This window comes from Dromiciops gliroides, chromosome 6 (assembly GCF_019393635.1).
Source record: "Dromiciops gliroides isolate mDroGli1 chromosome 6, mDroGli1.pri, whole genome shotgun sequence".
Taxonomy (NCBI): Eukaryota; Metazoa; Chordata; class Mammalia; order Microbiotheria; family Microbiotheriidae; genus Dromiciops; species Dromiciops gliroides.
This window is the reverse complement of record NC_057866.1, coordinates 635,293-652,807: the sequence shown is the minus strand read 5'-3', so window position 1 is coordinate 652,807 and position 17,515 is coordinate 635,293. Positions and strand designations below refer to the sequence as shown.

At 48.5% G+C, this 17,515-nt stretch overlaps 1 protein-coding gene across 1 annotated transcript; it reads right to left on the bottom strand.

The window, feature by feature from the left end:
- Positions 1-8,855: 8,855 nt before the first annotated feature.
- On the bottom strand, positions 8,856-16,716 carry DRD4 (dopamine receptor D4). Its single transcript, XM_043970537.1, has 4 exons — positions 16,453-16,716; positions 12,495-12,607; positions 11,614-12,176; positions 8,856-11,481 (listed from the first exon to the last, which is right to left on the bottom strand). Exons 1-4 carry the CDS (start codon positions 16,714-16,716, stop codon positions 11,279-11,281), a joined length of 1,143 nt encoding a protein of 380 aa, XP_043826472.1. The 3' UTR covers positions 8,856-11,278.
- Positions 16,717-17,515: the final 799 nt, after the last annotated feature.

Sequence of the window (17,515 nt, the reverse complement as noted above, 5' to 3'; positions counted from 1 at the left end):
TTCTCTCAGAGAGTTTATGCTTGCTGATCTCTCTCTTTGGGAACTTGGGGAGAGCAGACGCAGCCCAGTAGGGTTCCCCATTTTCTCTTTTCTCTCTCTTCTCTTTCCTAGCTAGGCTTTCCTATCTTTCAGAGCCATGTCAGCTCTCTTTGCTAATACTTAATATGCTCTAATAAATGCTTAATACCCCCAAACTGGTGCAGTAGCCTCTAATTTCTAGGTAACAAATATATGATAAACTCCAGCTAATTTTCCCTACACTTGGGACAGTAATAGGGCAACCACATATAGTTTTACTCGCCACAGTTTACACATAAGCAAATTTAGAGAGCATGAAATAGTTTATGTGTCTGATTTATGGACAAAAGAAGAATTTAGGGCCAAAGAAGATAGAGCAATACAAAATGTAAAATAGATAATTTTGATTATATAAAATTAAAAAGCTTTTGCACAAACAATACCAATGCCACCAAAATTATAGGGAAGGCAAAAAACTAGGAAATATTTTTTGCAACAAGTATCACTGATAAAGGCCTCATTTCTCAAATATATTGAGAACTGAGTCAAATTTATGAAAATGCAAGTCATTCGCCAATTGATAAATGGTCAAAGATATGAACAGGCCGTGATGCCCATCAATTTGGGAATGTCTGGACAAGTTGTGGTATATGAATACAATGGAATACTATTGTGCTGTAAGAAATGATGAGCAGGAGGAATTCAGAGAAACCTGGAGGGTCTTGCGTGGGCTGATGATGAGTGAGATGAGCAGAACCAGAAGAACATTGTACACAGTATCATCAACATTGAGTGTTGATCTACTATGATGGACTATATTCTTCTCACCAATGCAATGGTACAGAAGAGTTCCAGGGAACTCATGATAGAAGAGGATCTCCAAATTCAGGAAAAAAAAAAAAAGAACTGTGGAGTATAGATGCTGAATGAACCACACTATTTCTTTTGTTTTCGGTGACTAAACAAACTGTGCTATATTATATGTTTTGCTATAAGAAATGACAAGCATGATGATTTTAGAAAGGCTAGGAAAGACATAGATGAACTGATGTATAGTAAAGTGAGCAGAACAAGGAGAACATTGTGTACAGTGACAGCAATATTGTTTGGTGAAGAACTGTGAATGACTCTCAACAATATGATGATCCAGGACAATCCCAAAGGACTAATGATAAAGCATACTATCTACCTCCAAAGAAAGAACTGATATTGATTGAACACAGACCGAAGGCTGCTATTTTTCACTTTTTTTCATTTTTTCCTTTTATTCAAGTTTTCTTGTACAAAATTACCAATATGGTAATGTTTCATATAATTACACACAAAAAAAGCAGAGATGAGGAAGAGGGGGCAGCTAGGTGGCATAATGGATAAAGCCCTGGCCCTGGATTCAGGAGGACCTGAGTTCAAATCCAGCCTCAGACACTTGACACTAGCTGTGTGACCCTGGACAAGTCACTTAAACCCAATTGCTTCACACATACAAAAAAGTTAAATTTTTTAAAAAAAGAGATGAGGAAGAGGCCCATTCTAGTCTGGGTGGGGTGTAGCTTTTCAAATGCACAGAGGTGGGAAACACATAGCAAGTTTAAGATACAGCTAGTCATTTGATTGGGTTGTAATGTAGAGGATATGAAAGAAGAATAAATGAAATAAAGCTGGAGATGTAGATTGAAGCCAGATTAAGAATGCCTCAGGGAGGGAGGAGGGAAGGGAGGGAAGGAGGGATAACATTTGGAACTCAAAACTATAAATAAAAATGTTTATTATCAATTTTTAAAAAGTTCTGTGGCAAGTGACAGGTATTGACTTACATTCTTATAAATTTGATTTAGTTTCCTATATATTTTAGAAATTAGGCCTTTATCAGTAATAATGGCTGTAAAAATTATTTCCCAGTTTTCTTCCTCCCTTCTAATTTTGGCTAAGCAGACAATTTTTAGGGCACCTTTTCTAGTCCATTCCTCACATCAGCAGGTGAGCAGTGTGGTCCTTAAAGAGCTGCTCAGACACCCAGGGACTACCAAATGGCACTGCTTCCAGTGAGAACATGACCCTATGGCCTGGGCTGCTTGTGTGCAGGGTTGTGACAACAGCTCCCAGTGTATCCTGTCAGATCTATGGATGAAGGAAGAATTTATGAACAAAGAGACAGCATTATGCACTGAGAAAGGGATAGTTTTGATTGTATTAAATTAAAAACCAATGACTGTTCATACCCTTTGACCTAGTGGTACCACTGCTAGGTCTGTATTCCAAAAGGATCATAGAAGAGGGAAAAGAACCCATATGTACAAAAAATATTTATAGCAGCTCTCTTTGTGGTGGCAAAGAATTGGAAATCAAGGGAATGCCCATCAATTGGGGAATGGCTAAACAAATTGTGGTATATTAATGTAATGGAATACTATTGTGCTGTAAGAAACGATGAGCAGGAGGAGTTCAGAGAAACCTGGAAGGACTTACACTAACTGATGCTGACTGAAAGGAACAGAACCCAGAGAACATTGTACACAGTAACAGCAACATTATGTGAGGAACAATGGTAATAGACTTGGCTCTTCTCAGCAGTGCAACGATCCAAAACAGTTTCAAAGAACTCATGATAGAAAATGTTTTCAACATCCAGAAAAAAGAACTGTGGATTATGAAAGCAGATTGAACCATACTGTTTCTGCTTTGGGGCTGTTTTTTTTTCCTTCTTTTTTGAGGTTTTCCCCTGGTGCTCTAGTTCTTCTTTCACAAGATGATTAATGCAGAAATATGTTTGATGTGATTGTACATATATAACCTTTATCAGACTGCTTTCCATCTTGGGGAAGAGAGAAGGAAGAGAAAGTGGAAGAAAACTTTGAACTGAAAATCCTATGAAAACAAATGTTGAAAATTATCCTTATATATGGGCAGCTAGGTAGCACAGTGGATAAAGCACTGGCCCTGGATTCAGGAGTACCTGAGTTCAAAGTATTGTCTCATCACCAACACTGTCTTCCATTTACCTAAATGCAATAAAACTTCATGGATTCACTCTTGTAGCAAACATTGACACTTAATAAACTATGTCATTGTAAGGAGAAGAAACAGACAGGATGTGAGAGTGATTAAGGCAATGTGTGTTGCAGAGTGCTGGACTGATAATAGACTCATCCTGTCCAAACTAAGCATTGGAATTCAACAAAAGTCATGATCCCAAGACAAGATGACTACCAGAAGACTTAATGTTAATAGATTAGTGTGCTTCTCATAAGAGCAGAAAGAGTTCATTGCTAACTTGGAGGGAAAGCTCATCCAACACAGGGTTGACAACAGTGGAACAGAAAAGGAGTGAGCAGCTTTCAGAGATTTGGTGTACAGAACTGCATTTACTCATCTGGGCCAGAACACTCACAAACATCAAGGTTGGTTTGATAGGGAAATTCAGAAACAGATACATACAAAATCAAGAATTCCATAGGATTTACCAGCAAGATAGTTCATCCATTTCTAAGAAGGCAGCATTTAGCTCCATTAAAAGTAAAGTGCAGGGGCAGCTAGATGGCGCAGTGGATAGAGCACCAGCCCTGGAGTCACGAGTACCTGAGTTCAAATCTGGCCTCAGACACTTAACACTTAACTAGCTGTGTGACCCTGGGCAAGTCACTTAACCCCAATTGCCTCACTGAAAAAAAAAATTTAATTAAAAAAAAAAAAGTAAAGTGCAAGTGAAGCTTAGAGATGGAGGATTCTTGGCTCAGTAAGAAGGCAGATGAAGTTTAGTGGGTTTTTGTTGTTGTTGTTGTTGTTTGTTTTATGGGGTTTTTTTTGGTGGGGCAATGAGGGTTAAGTGACTTGCCCAGGGTCACACAGCTAGGAAGTTTAGTTTTATGCTGATAGTAACAATCCAAAGCACTTTTATGATGTCCTGAAGGCTATTTATGGGCCAAAGACCTTTGGTGTACCTCAACTACTCAGCCTGATGGAGCCACATTGATTATTGATAAGGACATAATCCTGGAGAAATGGACTGAACACTTCTATAGCGTTCTCAACAGACCATCAACTGATGCTAAAACCACTGACCACATGCCTCAGGTTGAAGTCAATCCCTCTTTATTTTTTAAATAATAAAAAATATTTTTATTTAAAGTTTTGAGTTCTACATTCTATCTCTCCTTCCCTCCTTCCCCCCCCCCCCGCCCCAGGCAGTAAGCAATCAGATATAAGTTATACATGTGTGATTATGTAAAACATTACCATATTAGTCATTTTGTATAAGAAAAATTAAATGAAAGTTTAAAATAGCATGCTTCAGTCTGTGTTCAATCAATATCAGTTCTTTCTTTGGAGGTGGATAGTATGTTTCATTGATAGTCCTTTAGGATTGTCCTGGATCATTGTATTGTTGAGAATAGTTAAGTCATTCATAGTTCTTCATCGAACAATATTGCTGTCTCTGTGCACAATGTTCTCTTGGTTCTGCTCACTTCACTCTACATCAGTTCATACAAGTCTTTCCAGGCCTTTCTGAAATCATCCTGCTTATTATTTCTTATTGCACAATGCTATTCCCTCACAGTCAGAAGTCAATCTCTCTTTAGCCAAATTTCCAACTGAAGAGGAGATTTTGAATGCCATTAGAATCCTCTTGTGTGGCAAAGTACCTAGTGCTGATTCTATTCCAGCAGAGATTTACAAGGCGGGAGTCCACTGCTCATACCAAAGCTTACTAAAATGTTTTGGGTTATATGGCAAGAGGAGGTTATCCCCTAAGAGTCCTTAACAGTGTGAGTCCTCTCCTGGAAGATGGTTATCTACCCAAGAGCTAGTATGGCTTCAGAAAGGGCCTAGGAATAGTCAATGTTGTTTGCTGTCCAACAACTCCAGAAGAATTGCCAAGAGCAGACTAGACATCACTGATCTGGCCAAGGCCTTTGATACTGTCGATTGTGAGACCTTGTGGAAGATCAGGGCAAAATTTGGTTGCCCGGAGAAGTTAATCAGCATTGTATGCTAACTCCAAGCTGGCATGCTGGCATGGGTTCTGGATAACGGACTGTGCTCTCAGGCTTTCCCAGTCGCCAATGGAATGAAACAAGACTGTGTGCTTGCTCCCATGCTTATTAGCATCATGTTTTGGCAATGTTGTCAGATACCTCCATTAAGGATGAACATGGCATCAAGGTTAGCTCCTGCACTGATGGTAAATTATGTAACTTGAAAAGGCTACAAGCCAAGACTGAAATGGAAGGAGAGTTGGTGTTTTAATTGTTGTTCACAGATGATTGTGCACTCAATACAGCCTCTAAAGCTGAGATGCAACAAAGTATGGATCTATTTTCTGCTGTTTGTGCTAATTTTGCCCTAACAGTGAACACCAAGAAAATACAAGTGCTCCACCAGCTGGCAACAATCCATCCATATATGGAACCATTGGTTAAAGCAAATGGAGAAGTTTTGAATGCTGTGGGTAAATTCATTTACCTTGGCAGTATGTTTTTCAGGGATGTCCACATCGATGATGAGGTTGATGCATGCATTGATAGAGCTAACTCAACATCTGGGAGGCTCTGAAGGAAAGTGTGGGAGAGAGAAGAGACATTAGACTGCCTACTAAACTGGAAGTCTGCAGAGCCATTGTGTTGACCTCACTGTTTGCCTGCAAAACCCGGGCAGTCTACCAGTGCCATTCTAGAAAACTGAATTGTTTCTATTTGAATAATCTTAGAAAGATTCTGAGGATCACATGGCAAGATAAGGTCCATTCTCCAGCTGAACTGCCAAGCATTCCAACTCTACTGGAGAGAGTGTAACTTCAATGGACTGGCCATGTGGTTTGAATGCCAAACATGCATTTGTCTAAAGGACCATTTTACAGACAACTCATGCAAGGCGAGTGTTCACACAAAAGTCAGAAGAAGCAACACAAGGACACTCTCAAAGTCTCTCTGGAGAACTTTGGAATTCATTGTGAGACATGGGAGACTCTGGCACAGGACCACTGAGCATGGTGTTCCTGCATTAAAGAAAGCATTGTGCTCTATGAGTGAAACAGAATTACAGAAACTCAAAAGATATGTGAGATGCACAAATTTAGAGATGTCTCCACTCCAAATATTTATATAGACTGTTTGTGTCTGACCTGTGGTAGAACCTTTCAAGCTTGTATTGGACTGATCAGTCCCAATTGATCACACTGTACCTTGACCCCAGTACAGTGATGCTGTTTTGGTCCTCTTCAAGCACAGAGGACAACAACCAACCAACCATGTGTTCAGTGATGTGGTGCAAAGACAAGAAATGGAACAACTCACGATTCAAAGGACCTTCCATTCTAATGGGGGAAACCCCAAAGGACCTATATACATGAAGTCTTATTGCAGAGAGATTGTTTCAAATCTTGTGAAATTCACTTTGACTCCAAAGAGTTTGGCCCAAAGAGTCACATGGGAAAAGAACCGTCTTCACATTGATGAAGGACCTTTGCTGGCCAGATATCCCCAGATAGACTCTGGGGATGGACAGTGAACTGGAGTCAGAATTCAGCAGCAGGAGGAGAGTGGGATAGATTGCAATTGAGCAGGACATACTCTTTCCATGATCCCAACCTTCTCCTGGCAGCAAAGCCCACCTGTGTCCTTCCAGCAACACGATATAACTAAGTTGTGGGATGTTACAGTTTCTGAAGAAGAATGTAGGATCCTTCAGGAGACTGGATAACACAACAGAACAATGCTGTGAGAGATAATGATCTTTGGTTCAGGGAGGCATTATCCCTGAATCAGCTGTCTGTATACAGGCACTGACTTCTCAGTCCCACAGCAAAGAGCAAATAGAGGGAAAGTGCAATCCCCAGAGTATGTGAATGTAACTGGATGGACGGCCTCTAGGACTTCCATTGGTGTGCATATCTGGGGCAGCCAGGACAAATGGACAATGAGTTGGACCCAGAATAAAGCAGGAGAAGGAGAGGGCATTTTGAAGATCCTGTAACATCCCTGAACTTCTTCCAAAATCAAAGGCCCATCTCTCTCTCTTTTTTTTTTTGTGAAGCAATTGGGGTTAAGTGACTTGCCTAGGGTCGAAGTAAGTGTTAAGTGTCTGAGGCTGGATTTGAACTCAGGTCCTCCTGAATCCAGGGCCGGTGCTCTATCTACTGTGCCACCTAGCTGCCCCAATGACCCATCTCTTTTTAAAAAAATGTTTAAGTATTTATTAAAGAGCATTAGGATCAGAGAGAAAGGTAAAAATCTAACTATTTCTAAGAGACCCTATCATCCGACCCACCATGGCGAGGTCAGGAACCAAAAAAAGAGGACTCATCTCTTTTTAAACCAGTTTTGTATATTGGCAAGACATGGAACAAGAAAATCTCTTAAATTATTGAAAATGATTATCCCCAGGGGGCAGGGGAGAGGCCTGTGGGCACCCACATGCGATCAGTGAAGAAGAGCTAGAATAAACAGACTTGAGAAGGAGAAGATAATCTAGTCCCATAGGAAGGGTGAGGAATGGCAGGTCCCATGCAGAGGGAGGAAGGCCTCTACCTCACTGGGCAGATGGATGCTTGGGGGCTGCCTCATGGGAGCACCCAGGTGATAGCTACGAGACTGGCCAAGTGGGGGACGCTATCTTTGTCTAGTGATTGAATTGCCATTGAAGCAATGGGGAAGTGCTCCCTGGGCACCAGGAGGCTTCACTGCATTTTCAGTGGCCAGTTTTGCAGAAGAAGGGGTGTAAAAGATGGCATCAAAGAAACATATGTTCAGAGGAGCTAGGCTGACCCTGTGGAGAGAGTGGGGAGCCACAGGAGGTGAGAAAGTGGGTGTGGCAGGGAGCCTGGGAATGTTAGAACCTAGGGGAAGGCCCCAGGATTGAACGGACTCCCCTGGAGAATGGGGGTCTATCTGGACTGTTGGACAGAGTTTCCACATCTGTGAATTCATAGCCCTATGGCCAGATTGACCCTAATCCCCTCTCTCACAAGTACCCAGCCATGAAAGTTTCTCCCTTCAGAAGCCATTCTTTGGGTGTGATAGCCACCCTAACCCTCATTCTAAGCTGAGCCCACATTCCTCCATTCAGTGTCCTGGAACCCTCGGCTCTTTTCTGGGTTCTGAGTTACCTCATGGATGGGCTCCCCACCAGAAGGCAGGCAGACAATTAGAGAACTATGATTTTATCTAGGGTCTCAGCCCTAGCTGATGGGAAAGGAGGGATAGATCCAGAAAGCATCATTAGCAACCTTTCACTCAGAGAGAATGAATATTCCTTGGAGAAGGAGGTGCAAAAGCAGCATCTTCAAGTATTAGTGAAAATCTGCAAACCACAGTGATTCTGAAATGAGACTTTTTTTTTTTTTTTTAGTGAGGCAATTGGGGTTAAGTGACTTGCCCAGGGTCACACAGCTAGTAAGTGTTAAGTGTCTGAGGCCGGATTTGAACTCAGGTACTCCTGACTCCAGGGCCGGTGCTCTATCCACTGTGCCATCTAGCTGCCCCTTGAAATGAGACTTTAAACAGCTCATCTACTTGTGCATGGCAGGCACCAGACCTAAAATGTCCTCTGGGCTGCCTTCCAGAAAGTGGCCCCCCACCAGGCTTAGTCAAATTCATGGGATGGGGAAGGGTTCTCAGAAGGAACTGGAGGGGAATGCCAACAGGTTCTGGTCCCCTGGGACAACTGGCTTCCACAGGGGAGCAGCACCCCTGAAATCAGGAGGGAAAGCTCTTTCTAGAAATGAAAGAGGAAATCCTGAATGAAGTGTCCATCTTCCCAATTTTATTTTAAAAACCAGTCCTGAAAATTACATTTTAAAATTTTAAAGAGACAAATTATTTCAACTTCTTTTGGCTTTTCTCAAGACTTTCCTGGACAAAAGGTACCCCCTCCCCTTTGCTAGTAGCTGCCCTTGACCTATTGAGAAATCACCAAGACTCTTCCCCTGGCCCTTCATGGGATGGGCAAAGGTGGGCAAAGGTTTCATCACTTCCTTGCCCAGAACAGAGAGGCTTGAGAGCAGCAGCACTTCCTGTTAACTTTCTCTGATGAAGCCTTAAACCTCATCCCCTGCTGTTTGGTGGCCACTAGCTGCAATCCTGATTGGTAGCTAGTCTTGCCACTTGCCAACCCAAGTGGCTGAGATGTTGCCTTGGGATCCCGGCAACATCTGGAGACCTGGGGAAAGCTAACAATAGGGACACCTGAATGGGCTCTGGCTGTACTGTGAAGAGGCTGCTGAGAGATCCAAGGAGGTAGTCACTGGCTCTAACCTGCTGATGGGCCATGTGTGTGCACCTGGAGCATCTCATTATGTTGCATAATGACCAATCAACACCCTACCCTCACCCTCACTCCCTGCCCCCCAGTGTCTCCAACTCCTGGCATTCCCTGCCAGCAAAGGCACATCTCTTTGTCACTAGTGGGTGTACAAGTGTGGATGGGCTGGCAAATAGGCGTTGTTTGCCTGGGTAGTGCTAAAGGGGACACTCGGGACTATCAGGAGCTTTCTTTCCAACCCTGGAAAGTCTCTTCCTTTCATTTGGAAGTGGCCGGTTCTGGCTGCAGGTGGGAGTGACCTGGCTCCAGTCCCTGGGGTGAATAGAGCTCAGTGCTCAATTTAGATGGGTCAGCTTTCTAAACTGGATGTTTAGACCCTACAGAAGGTAGTGGGCTGGCTTCTCACTTCAGAGCCTCAACAGAGGCCACGTGAATATTTGTCTACACTCTGGTCCTCGGATTATTGACTACATTTTGTATCTGAAACAGGACATGGGAAAGATGAACCACCAGTGATGCAGGCAGCTTTCTTACAATGGGGTATTTGCTATGTCCATGGTCAGTAACCCATGGCTTCTACCCTGCTGCCTTGCTGCTGCTAGACATCCAGAGTGTGAGTCTCCACAGTCCTCTGATAAAGCAGGACAACCCAGTTGTACAGTTGCTCCAGGGGGTCCAAGCTGGTTGGCATGACCATGATTGTGTGGGAGTTGCCTGCCGGAGCAGGGGCACATCTGGCTTGTTTGAGCAGGGATCTGAGGGGAGGCTGATGCTGAAGATGAGAGCTCCTCCCTCCCCAGCAGAATATTTTCACAGCATCTCAAGTCCTTGCCACTGTGCCTTGATCACTCCACTTCACAGTCCATAACTTTACAAAGCTCGGCAGAGAATTTGACACCTTGATTTAGTTACCATTATTGTGGGATACTGAGTCACTTCCAAACACAAGGGAGAGAGGAGCTTGGCACTCCTTGTGTTAGATAGCCTCTGGATCTCAGAGAGCTCTCATCTTTAACAGCACTAAGAATGATCCCGTTAGGCAGAGACCTTCTCCCATTATACTCCCATTATCACAGTCCTGTCCAGAGGGTGTGGTGGGATGACTTGTACCCAGTGTCCTTGCTGATTAGCACTGAATAGGTCCCCAAAACCAGCAGACCGGCAAACCAGCAGGCAGGCAGAGAGCCAAGGCCAGATGGGAAGGCTGCCTCACACAAGTCAGGCTTGGTCTAAGTGAGCACACAGGGACAGCTGGGAGTGCTGGAGGCAGCTGGGACAGGTTGAACATACCAGCCTTTCAGGGAAGCCAGAGAGGGACCTTGATTCGGAAGTGATTCCCAGATGTGCAGGTAGAGAGGCCATTTCATTGGGCTTACGGTTCCCCTATCAACCCTTCATGTACAAACAGCCCCCACCCCTGCCCCCTTGAAACTTTCCCAGGATTCCCCAAAGGTCAAGGGTGAAGGGCCCAGTCTGTGGCCAGAGCCAGGGCCTCCAGGTCTTACTGCCCATTTCTTCTTCGGGCCAGTAAGAAACCTTGGATTTGCTGGACTGTGAGGCCCAGCCCTGGAGAGGGAGGAATTTGTGAAAGGTGGGTGGGCAGTGGGCAGGCTGGGACAGCTCCGTCAACCAGGATATAAATAACTCTAAACCCACCTCAAGCCCTGTCAGCACCCAGGGGCTCAGGAGGAAGCCCTTCCCTCCCCGCCCACTCCACATGGCTTCTGAGGCCAGGGAAGTGCGCGTGCTCAGAACACCTCCAACGACTCCCGCTCCACCCAACTAGGGAGGAGGCTATTTGACAAGGAGCCATACGGGGCTTCTTGAGAGCCTCAGCATCAGGTCGCCAGACTCATCTTTCGGCCAGCCATGTCCCCCTCCCCCCAGAGAACCACCTCCTTCCAGCCTGTGTGCCTCTGAAGTAAACCAGGCTAGCTGGCCTTCAGGCACTAGGGCACCCTGGAGGGGCGCGGCCTGGGCTCCGCCTCTGCCCTCACCCAGGGATCTAGCAAAGGAGCCTGAGCACTCGGCGAAAGAAACTCCTAAACTCCGTATTGAAAATAGTGTAGATGACGGGGTTCAGGGCGCTGTTCACGTAGCCCAGCCAGGTGACGATGCTGACCAGCCTCCGGGGCATGGGGCAGGCTGGGCACAGCGCCCGAGTCACGTGGACCACAAAGAAGGGCGTCCAGCACACGAGAAACGCACCTGCGGGGCAGGGGTCTCCCGTGAGGCCAGCCCTGACCTCTGGGACCCGCGCTTCACTCCCAGCTCAGGCGGGGCTCCCTTCCCTTCTTCCCCCTCCCGCGGAGCCCCCCACCCGCCCTGTGGGACACCCACCGACAACCACGGGCAGCACTCTCATGGCCTTCCGCTCCCGGCCAGTAATCTTGGCTCGTTTCCTTGGGGGTCCAGCGGCGGGCAGCGCTGCTGGTAGCGGCTGGGGCGGGGGCGGGGGCTGGGGCGGGTAGGACACGGTCTGGATGGGGCCATGGGACCAGTAACCAGCGGGGCCTGGGCCCTCTACTTCAGGCCCCGGAAAGCGCCGGCGAGGCCAAGGCTGCGGTGGCCGGCTGAACTTGCGGGCAGCCCCCGGGCACATGCTCCGGCGGAGTTTGGCCCTCCGCGCCTCTTCCCAGGTCCGAAGGCGTCGGAACATAGCGCAGTAGAGAATGAGCATGAGCGGGCAGGGCAGGAAGAAGGAGCAGACCGACGAATAGACGATGTAATTCCGACTCTCCAGCTGGCACACGGCGGGGTCCCGGCCAGGCACAGCGTTGAGGCCGAACAGCACTGGCGAGGCCACTGCAAAGGACAGCCCCCATACTGTGCCAATCAGCACCAGCTGCCGCCTCCCCATCTGCTGCCGACTGTAGCTCAGCGGCACAGAGACCGCGATGAACCTGGAAGGAGACCAGGGAGCTGGGAGGGAGCTAGGAGAGACCCCTGCCCTCCCCGGAAGGGGCCGGGAGCTGCGGACTGGGGCCTGGGAAGCTGCCCATAACTTGGTGGAGCCAGACTACCCCGAATGCTTGCCCGGGCTTGAGGGAAACAGGTCCTCCAAAGTGAGCGTTAGGGAGAACGGGTTTGGGGACTTAGCGTCCAGGCATTGTATGAGTATCTGCTAGGTGTCAGACTCAGGAAAGAAAGAGGGGGGAAGGGGGGCTGGGGAGAGGCCCAGGGACTACCCGGCTGGGGGGAGAGAGGCTGAGGAGTCCCACCTGTCCACGCTGATGGCGCAGAGGTTGAAGATGGAGGCTGTGCAGAGCATCACGTCCATAGTCATGAGAGCGTCACACACAGCACTGCTTAGAGCCCATACGCCGCCCTGAAACTGGGACAGATGGACGGAGGTCCGAGGTCCCTGTCTCAGCCCCTGACACCCCCCCACACACACACACCTAGTACTGGGACAGATGGACAGAGGTCTCTGTCTCTGTCTCAGCTCCTGACACCCCCGCCCCCCTTTCCACACACACCTAGTACTGGGACAGATGGACAGAGGTCTCTGTCTCTGTCTCAGCCCCTGACACCCCCCAACCCCCCCACACACACACCTGGTACTGGGACAGATGGACAGAGGTCTGAGGTCCCTGTCTCAGCCCCTGACACCCCCCCCCCACACACACACACCTAGTACTGGGACAGATGGACAGAGGTCTGAGGTCCCTGTCTCAGCCCCTGACACCCCCCCCCCACACACACACCTAGTACTGGGACAGATGGACAGAGGTCTGAGGTCCCTGTCTCAGCCCCTGACACCCCCCCACACACACACACACACCTAGTACTGGGACAGATGGACAGAGGTCTCTGTCTCTGTCTCAGTCCCTGACACTCCCCCCCACACACACACACCTGGTCCCGGGACAGAGAGATAGAAGCTGTGAGCCTACACCCCTATGCCCTCACGTCTCTCCATCCCCAGAGCACAGGCCAGCTCAGAGCACCATGGACCCAGATGGGGGTGTAAATTTGGCCAAAATAAGCTTTGCCTACTCCAGCCTGCTCAGGAGAAGAAAAGTTTGGTTCCATTTGGAAAATCCTCCTCCCTTCTCCCTGCTCCCTCCCCCCCCCAGCTCCCTCCCCCCTGCTCCCTCCCCACCCCCTCCTCCCGCCTCAGAATTCTTGCTGTCTTCTTGGCCATCTCCGTTCACTGTTTCTCAGGGAGGGAGACTTCCTGGGGAGCAGATGTCTGGGAATGTGGGAAAGGGCTGGTCAGGTCCCTTCCTTCTCTTATACCTTGGCATGGAGCCCACTGTTATTTGGGGTGCCATTCAGTGGCTTTGCATAGTAGAATGAGCCTTAGATTTTGAATCCAGAGACCTGGGTTCTGGTCCCTGGGTTTGGCCACTGGGCCAAATAGGTGGGCACCTTCTTCCTCTTCCAGGAATTCTCTAGGACCTTCTTCATCCCCCCTTTCTCTGACTCCCTGGATCCTTTGAACCAAATGATCTCTAAGGTCCCTCAGATCCTCCATTGTCTCTAGTTCTAGAAATTCCTGACAGAATCCAGGTGCCTGAAAAGTCTTCTCTTAGCTGTAAATCTTGGGAGCCTCAACAATGTTCTACCTGACACCCCCAAAAGTGAAATATTGGCTCCCCCTTCTCTATCCACACTGCAGGAGATTAGAGGCTTAGATGTCAGAATTCAGTGACCCCACCCTCCCTGGATTAGCCTGTCCTCACCCCCGACCCTTCACCCAGTCTGTCCTTCACACCACCTGTGAGGATACATTCACAGAAAGACCCTAGAATAACTTGAGAAAACGTGGTCTCACGGGACCCCACCCCCCACACACATACACATGCCCCACTCCCTTATTCCTTCAGAAGCAGCAGAAGCAGCTGTGCCAATGTTTGGGGTGAGGCAATGAGTCCCCAACCAGAGCACAGAAATTAACCCTCTAGCCCCCCTCCATGGGAATAATGATATTGGGAAAGCGGGCTGCCTTCACTCCCCAGGTCTCATGACACAAGCCTAATGACCACAGTGGACAATAGGTTGAGAGCCACCTGGGTGGGAGTAATCAGAGATTGACCCCAGAGCCTGCTTGGGCTGGGAGGCCTCGACCTTCCTTATGTCTGGAAGGCCTATCAAGGGATTTATGGCAAGGGCCTGTTCAGCTCCTTTTCATCCTCTTCGCCTCCACCCACCTTAAAATCAAAAGAGGAGGTGTTGGGAGCAGCTATGCCTACACTATCCCTCATCCTTCAGCTCTGCTCACCCATTCTTCACCTGTTTTTGTCTCTCCTTGGTTGTTTCCTCTCTATTGTCCTCTGGAGCCTCAACCTTCCCCCTCCCAGAGCAGGAGAAAAGTCACAGTACTCATGTCCTCTCCTGGCATCCTTGCCCCTGTCTCTATTACATTGCACCACATTTCTGAAAACTGGAATCTCCTTCCTTTCTACCCATCCTAGGACTACTGACCTCAGCCCCTCTCCCAGACCTTGTCTTCATCCCTGGACATGCTCCTGCAGCACCTCAGGTCCTCCAGAGGTAACCCAGTTTATCCCCTACCTCCAGACAGATGAATAGTATAAGTTGATTTTGGATTTATAAAGAGCCTGCCTTTACCTGTAAAGTTGCATTGGGAACCTTGTGTTGCTCACTCCTTGGGGAAGAAACAAAAGAAGGAATGCTAGGGACGCAAGGAGTGGGGGGCTGGAAGAAATCCTTTGCCTGAACCTCCCATTCTTTGGTGCCTCGAGTCTACAAGGTGAGGGTCAAAGGGGGCTAGACTATCCCCACGCACTTCACTGAACAGATTTTGATTAAAAGGCATTGAGATTGAATTAGGGAGAAAAATGGGAGACAAGATGAAGAGACACGAGCCAGATGGAAGCAGATGGATCTGGCGCTACTGAATTGTCATACCCAAAGAGTACTCCTTCATGGCATCTATATCACCTCAGAAGGACGTTTCCAGTGAGGTGCCTAGGGATCGGTCTAGGAGCCAGTGCTGTTTTTATCAGTGAACTAGGATTAAAAACAGGGATGATTTGCTTATCCAACGTGCAGATTATTTAGAGTTAGGAAGGTCAACGGACTCATTGGATAATGTAGGCTAGCCAATCAGGATCCAAAAATCTCAATGGGCTAGAAATGGGTAAGGTGAATAGGAAGAAAGGCCAAATAAGAAATTCTTGGACCTTTTGGTTCAATTAGTTTCACAGGAACAACTACAGCAGGGAGAAAACAGTTCTCTCAAACACCTTCTTTGAGACCCCCAACATTGCTCTTTGGGCAGAGCAAGACAAGAAGTCCTTCGGTTGCTCAGATTTGAACTGACAAAGCAGATTAGCATCGAAGGAATGTCTTGAAGTCTCTAAGCAAATCTCTCTCTCTCTCTCTCTCTCTCTCTCTCTCTCTCTCTCTCTCTCTCTCTCTCTCCATCATCACCTTCTCCCTCACTCTCCTCCCCATCCTTCCTCTCCCTCCATTGCTCTTCGGTTTCTCTTGACATCTTTGTATCTGTCTCTTTGTCTCTCCTCTCCATCATTCCTCTCTTCCCCTCCCTTCCTCTCCCTCTATCTCTCATCCCGCCTCTGCGGCTCCTGACATCTCAGTTGGTATATCCGTCTCTTTTCTCTCTCTCTTGCCTTCCTCAGTCTATTGCTATATCTTGTCATCCTCCTTCCCCTCCTCACACTCAAGAAACCAGGCCTAGTATACTCGTCCAGAGGACTATGGAGGGGGTGGGGATAGTCAGAGGGCAGGACAGTACCAGGTTCAAGGTTTCAAGATATTAAATATGTGTGAAAAGAGTTAGTGAAAGACGGTTAGGGGAAGGATGGGACAGACACGAATAAGGTAGCAAGGTAGGGGATCTAAGGAATGAGAGGCAGGGATCATGCGGCAAGAAATATACTAGGCTAAGGGTTTCTAGAGGGATCCCAGGAGGGGGTGGGGAGAGGCGGGCAGGATTCCGAGTCTGGAGAATTTGAGTAGAAGGTCCAAAGAACAGACAATGAATGGGGCAACAACGCACTCGGGGGTGGTTGGGAAGTGATGTCCTTTAGCCAAGGTGGGGAAGGTGCCGAGTCAGAATCGGGGGGAGGGGGAGGTCCAATAGAGGAGAGAGGCTCTCATTGTAAAAGGGGCAGGGTGCGGGTCTAGGAGGCAGGTTCAAAGGACAGAGCCAGCCAGGGGGGCGTCCTGGGTCCGGGCTCACCTCACCTCGGAGTACACGAAGAGAGGAAGTACCAGAAGAGCCAACAGCAGGTCGGCTGCGGCCAGGCTCACGATGAAGAAGTTGGTGGGGGTCTGCAGGGCGCGCTCCGCCGCCACGCTCACGCACACGAGCGCATTGCCAGCCAGCACGGCCGCCATGAGCAGGACGCCCCCAACCAGAGCGCCCACATGCGGCTCGGGCGCCCCCAGGCCCGCTCTGCCGTTGCCCAGAAGCTGGCTGCCATTCGCGAAGCTGCAGTTCCCCAGCATGGCCTAGGACAGGTCCGCTTCAGCACCGCGGACAGCGCCGCACTCCAGCAGCCTGGGTTGGGCGGGCCGCCGCATTCCAGGAGACTGGATTTGCCTAGAGCCTCCCAGGGAAAAGACGAAGAGGGCTGAGGGGCTGGGAACTTAGGGCCGGGGCCCGAGCGTGAGTGAGTCCCCCCTGGAAGCCTCTCTCCGGCCCTCCGTGGCGAGCTTGGCTCCGAGGCTCCACGCGCGGTAAATTCCCTAGCTCCGCCCCAGCCTCGCCCCTTCTCAGGTCCGCCTTCTCTGGGCTTTGAGGGGAGCCCCTCCCAAACACACACACACACACAACCGCCCCCCTTCCTGAGTCCCACCAGTCTCTTTGCAGAGGTGGCAGAAGTCAAATCCGGCGCCCAGGTGCGCTGGGACACCAGGGTCCTTCGCCTCTGAGTACAGCAGAGGCAGGGGTCATACCACATGACCTCAGGGGGCACGTCGGGAAGTCCCCATCGGTCATTAGATCCACCGCCCAAGTAGGGAAACTAAGACACCGCGAGCCCAGAGGACCTAAGAATGTTGTTCGGTTTCAGTCGTGTCAGAATGCGTGACCCCTTTTGGGGTTTTCTTGGCAAAGATACTGGAGTGGTTCGGCATCTCCTTCTCCAGCTCATATTACTTATTTTATTTATTTATTTTGCAGGGCAATGGGGGTTAAGTGACTTGCCCAGGGTCACACAGCTAGTAAGTGTCAAGTGTCTGAGGCCAGATTTGAACTCAGGTCCTCCTGGCTCCAGGGCCGGTGCTCTATCCACTGCGCCACCTA

Coding starts and splice junctions, on each gene's coding strand:
- DRD4 (XM_043970537.1), bottom strand. CDS start 16,716: ATGCTGGGGAACTGCAGCTTCGCGAATGGCAGCCAGCTTCTGGGCAAC. Junction 12,608..16,452: donor CTCTCTTCGTGTACTCCGAG/GTGAGGTGAGCC, acceptor CATCTGTCCCAG/TTTCAGGGCGGCGTATGGGC. Junction 12,177..12,494: donor TGCGCCATCAGCGTGGACAG/GTGGGACTCCTC, acceptor GTCTCCTTCCAG/GTTCATCGCGGTCTCTGTGC.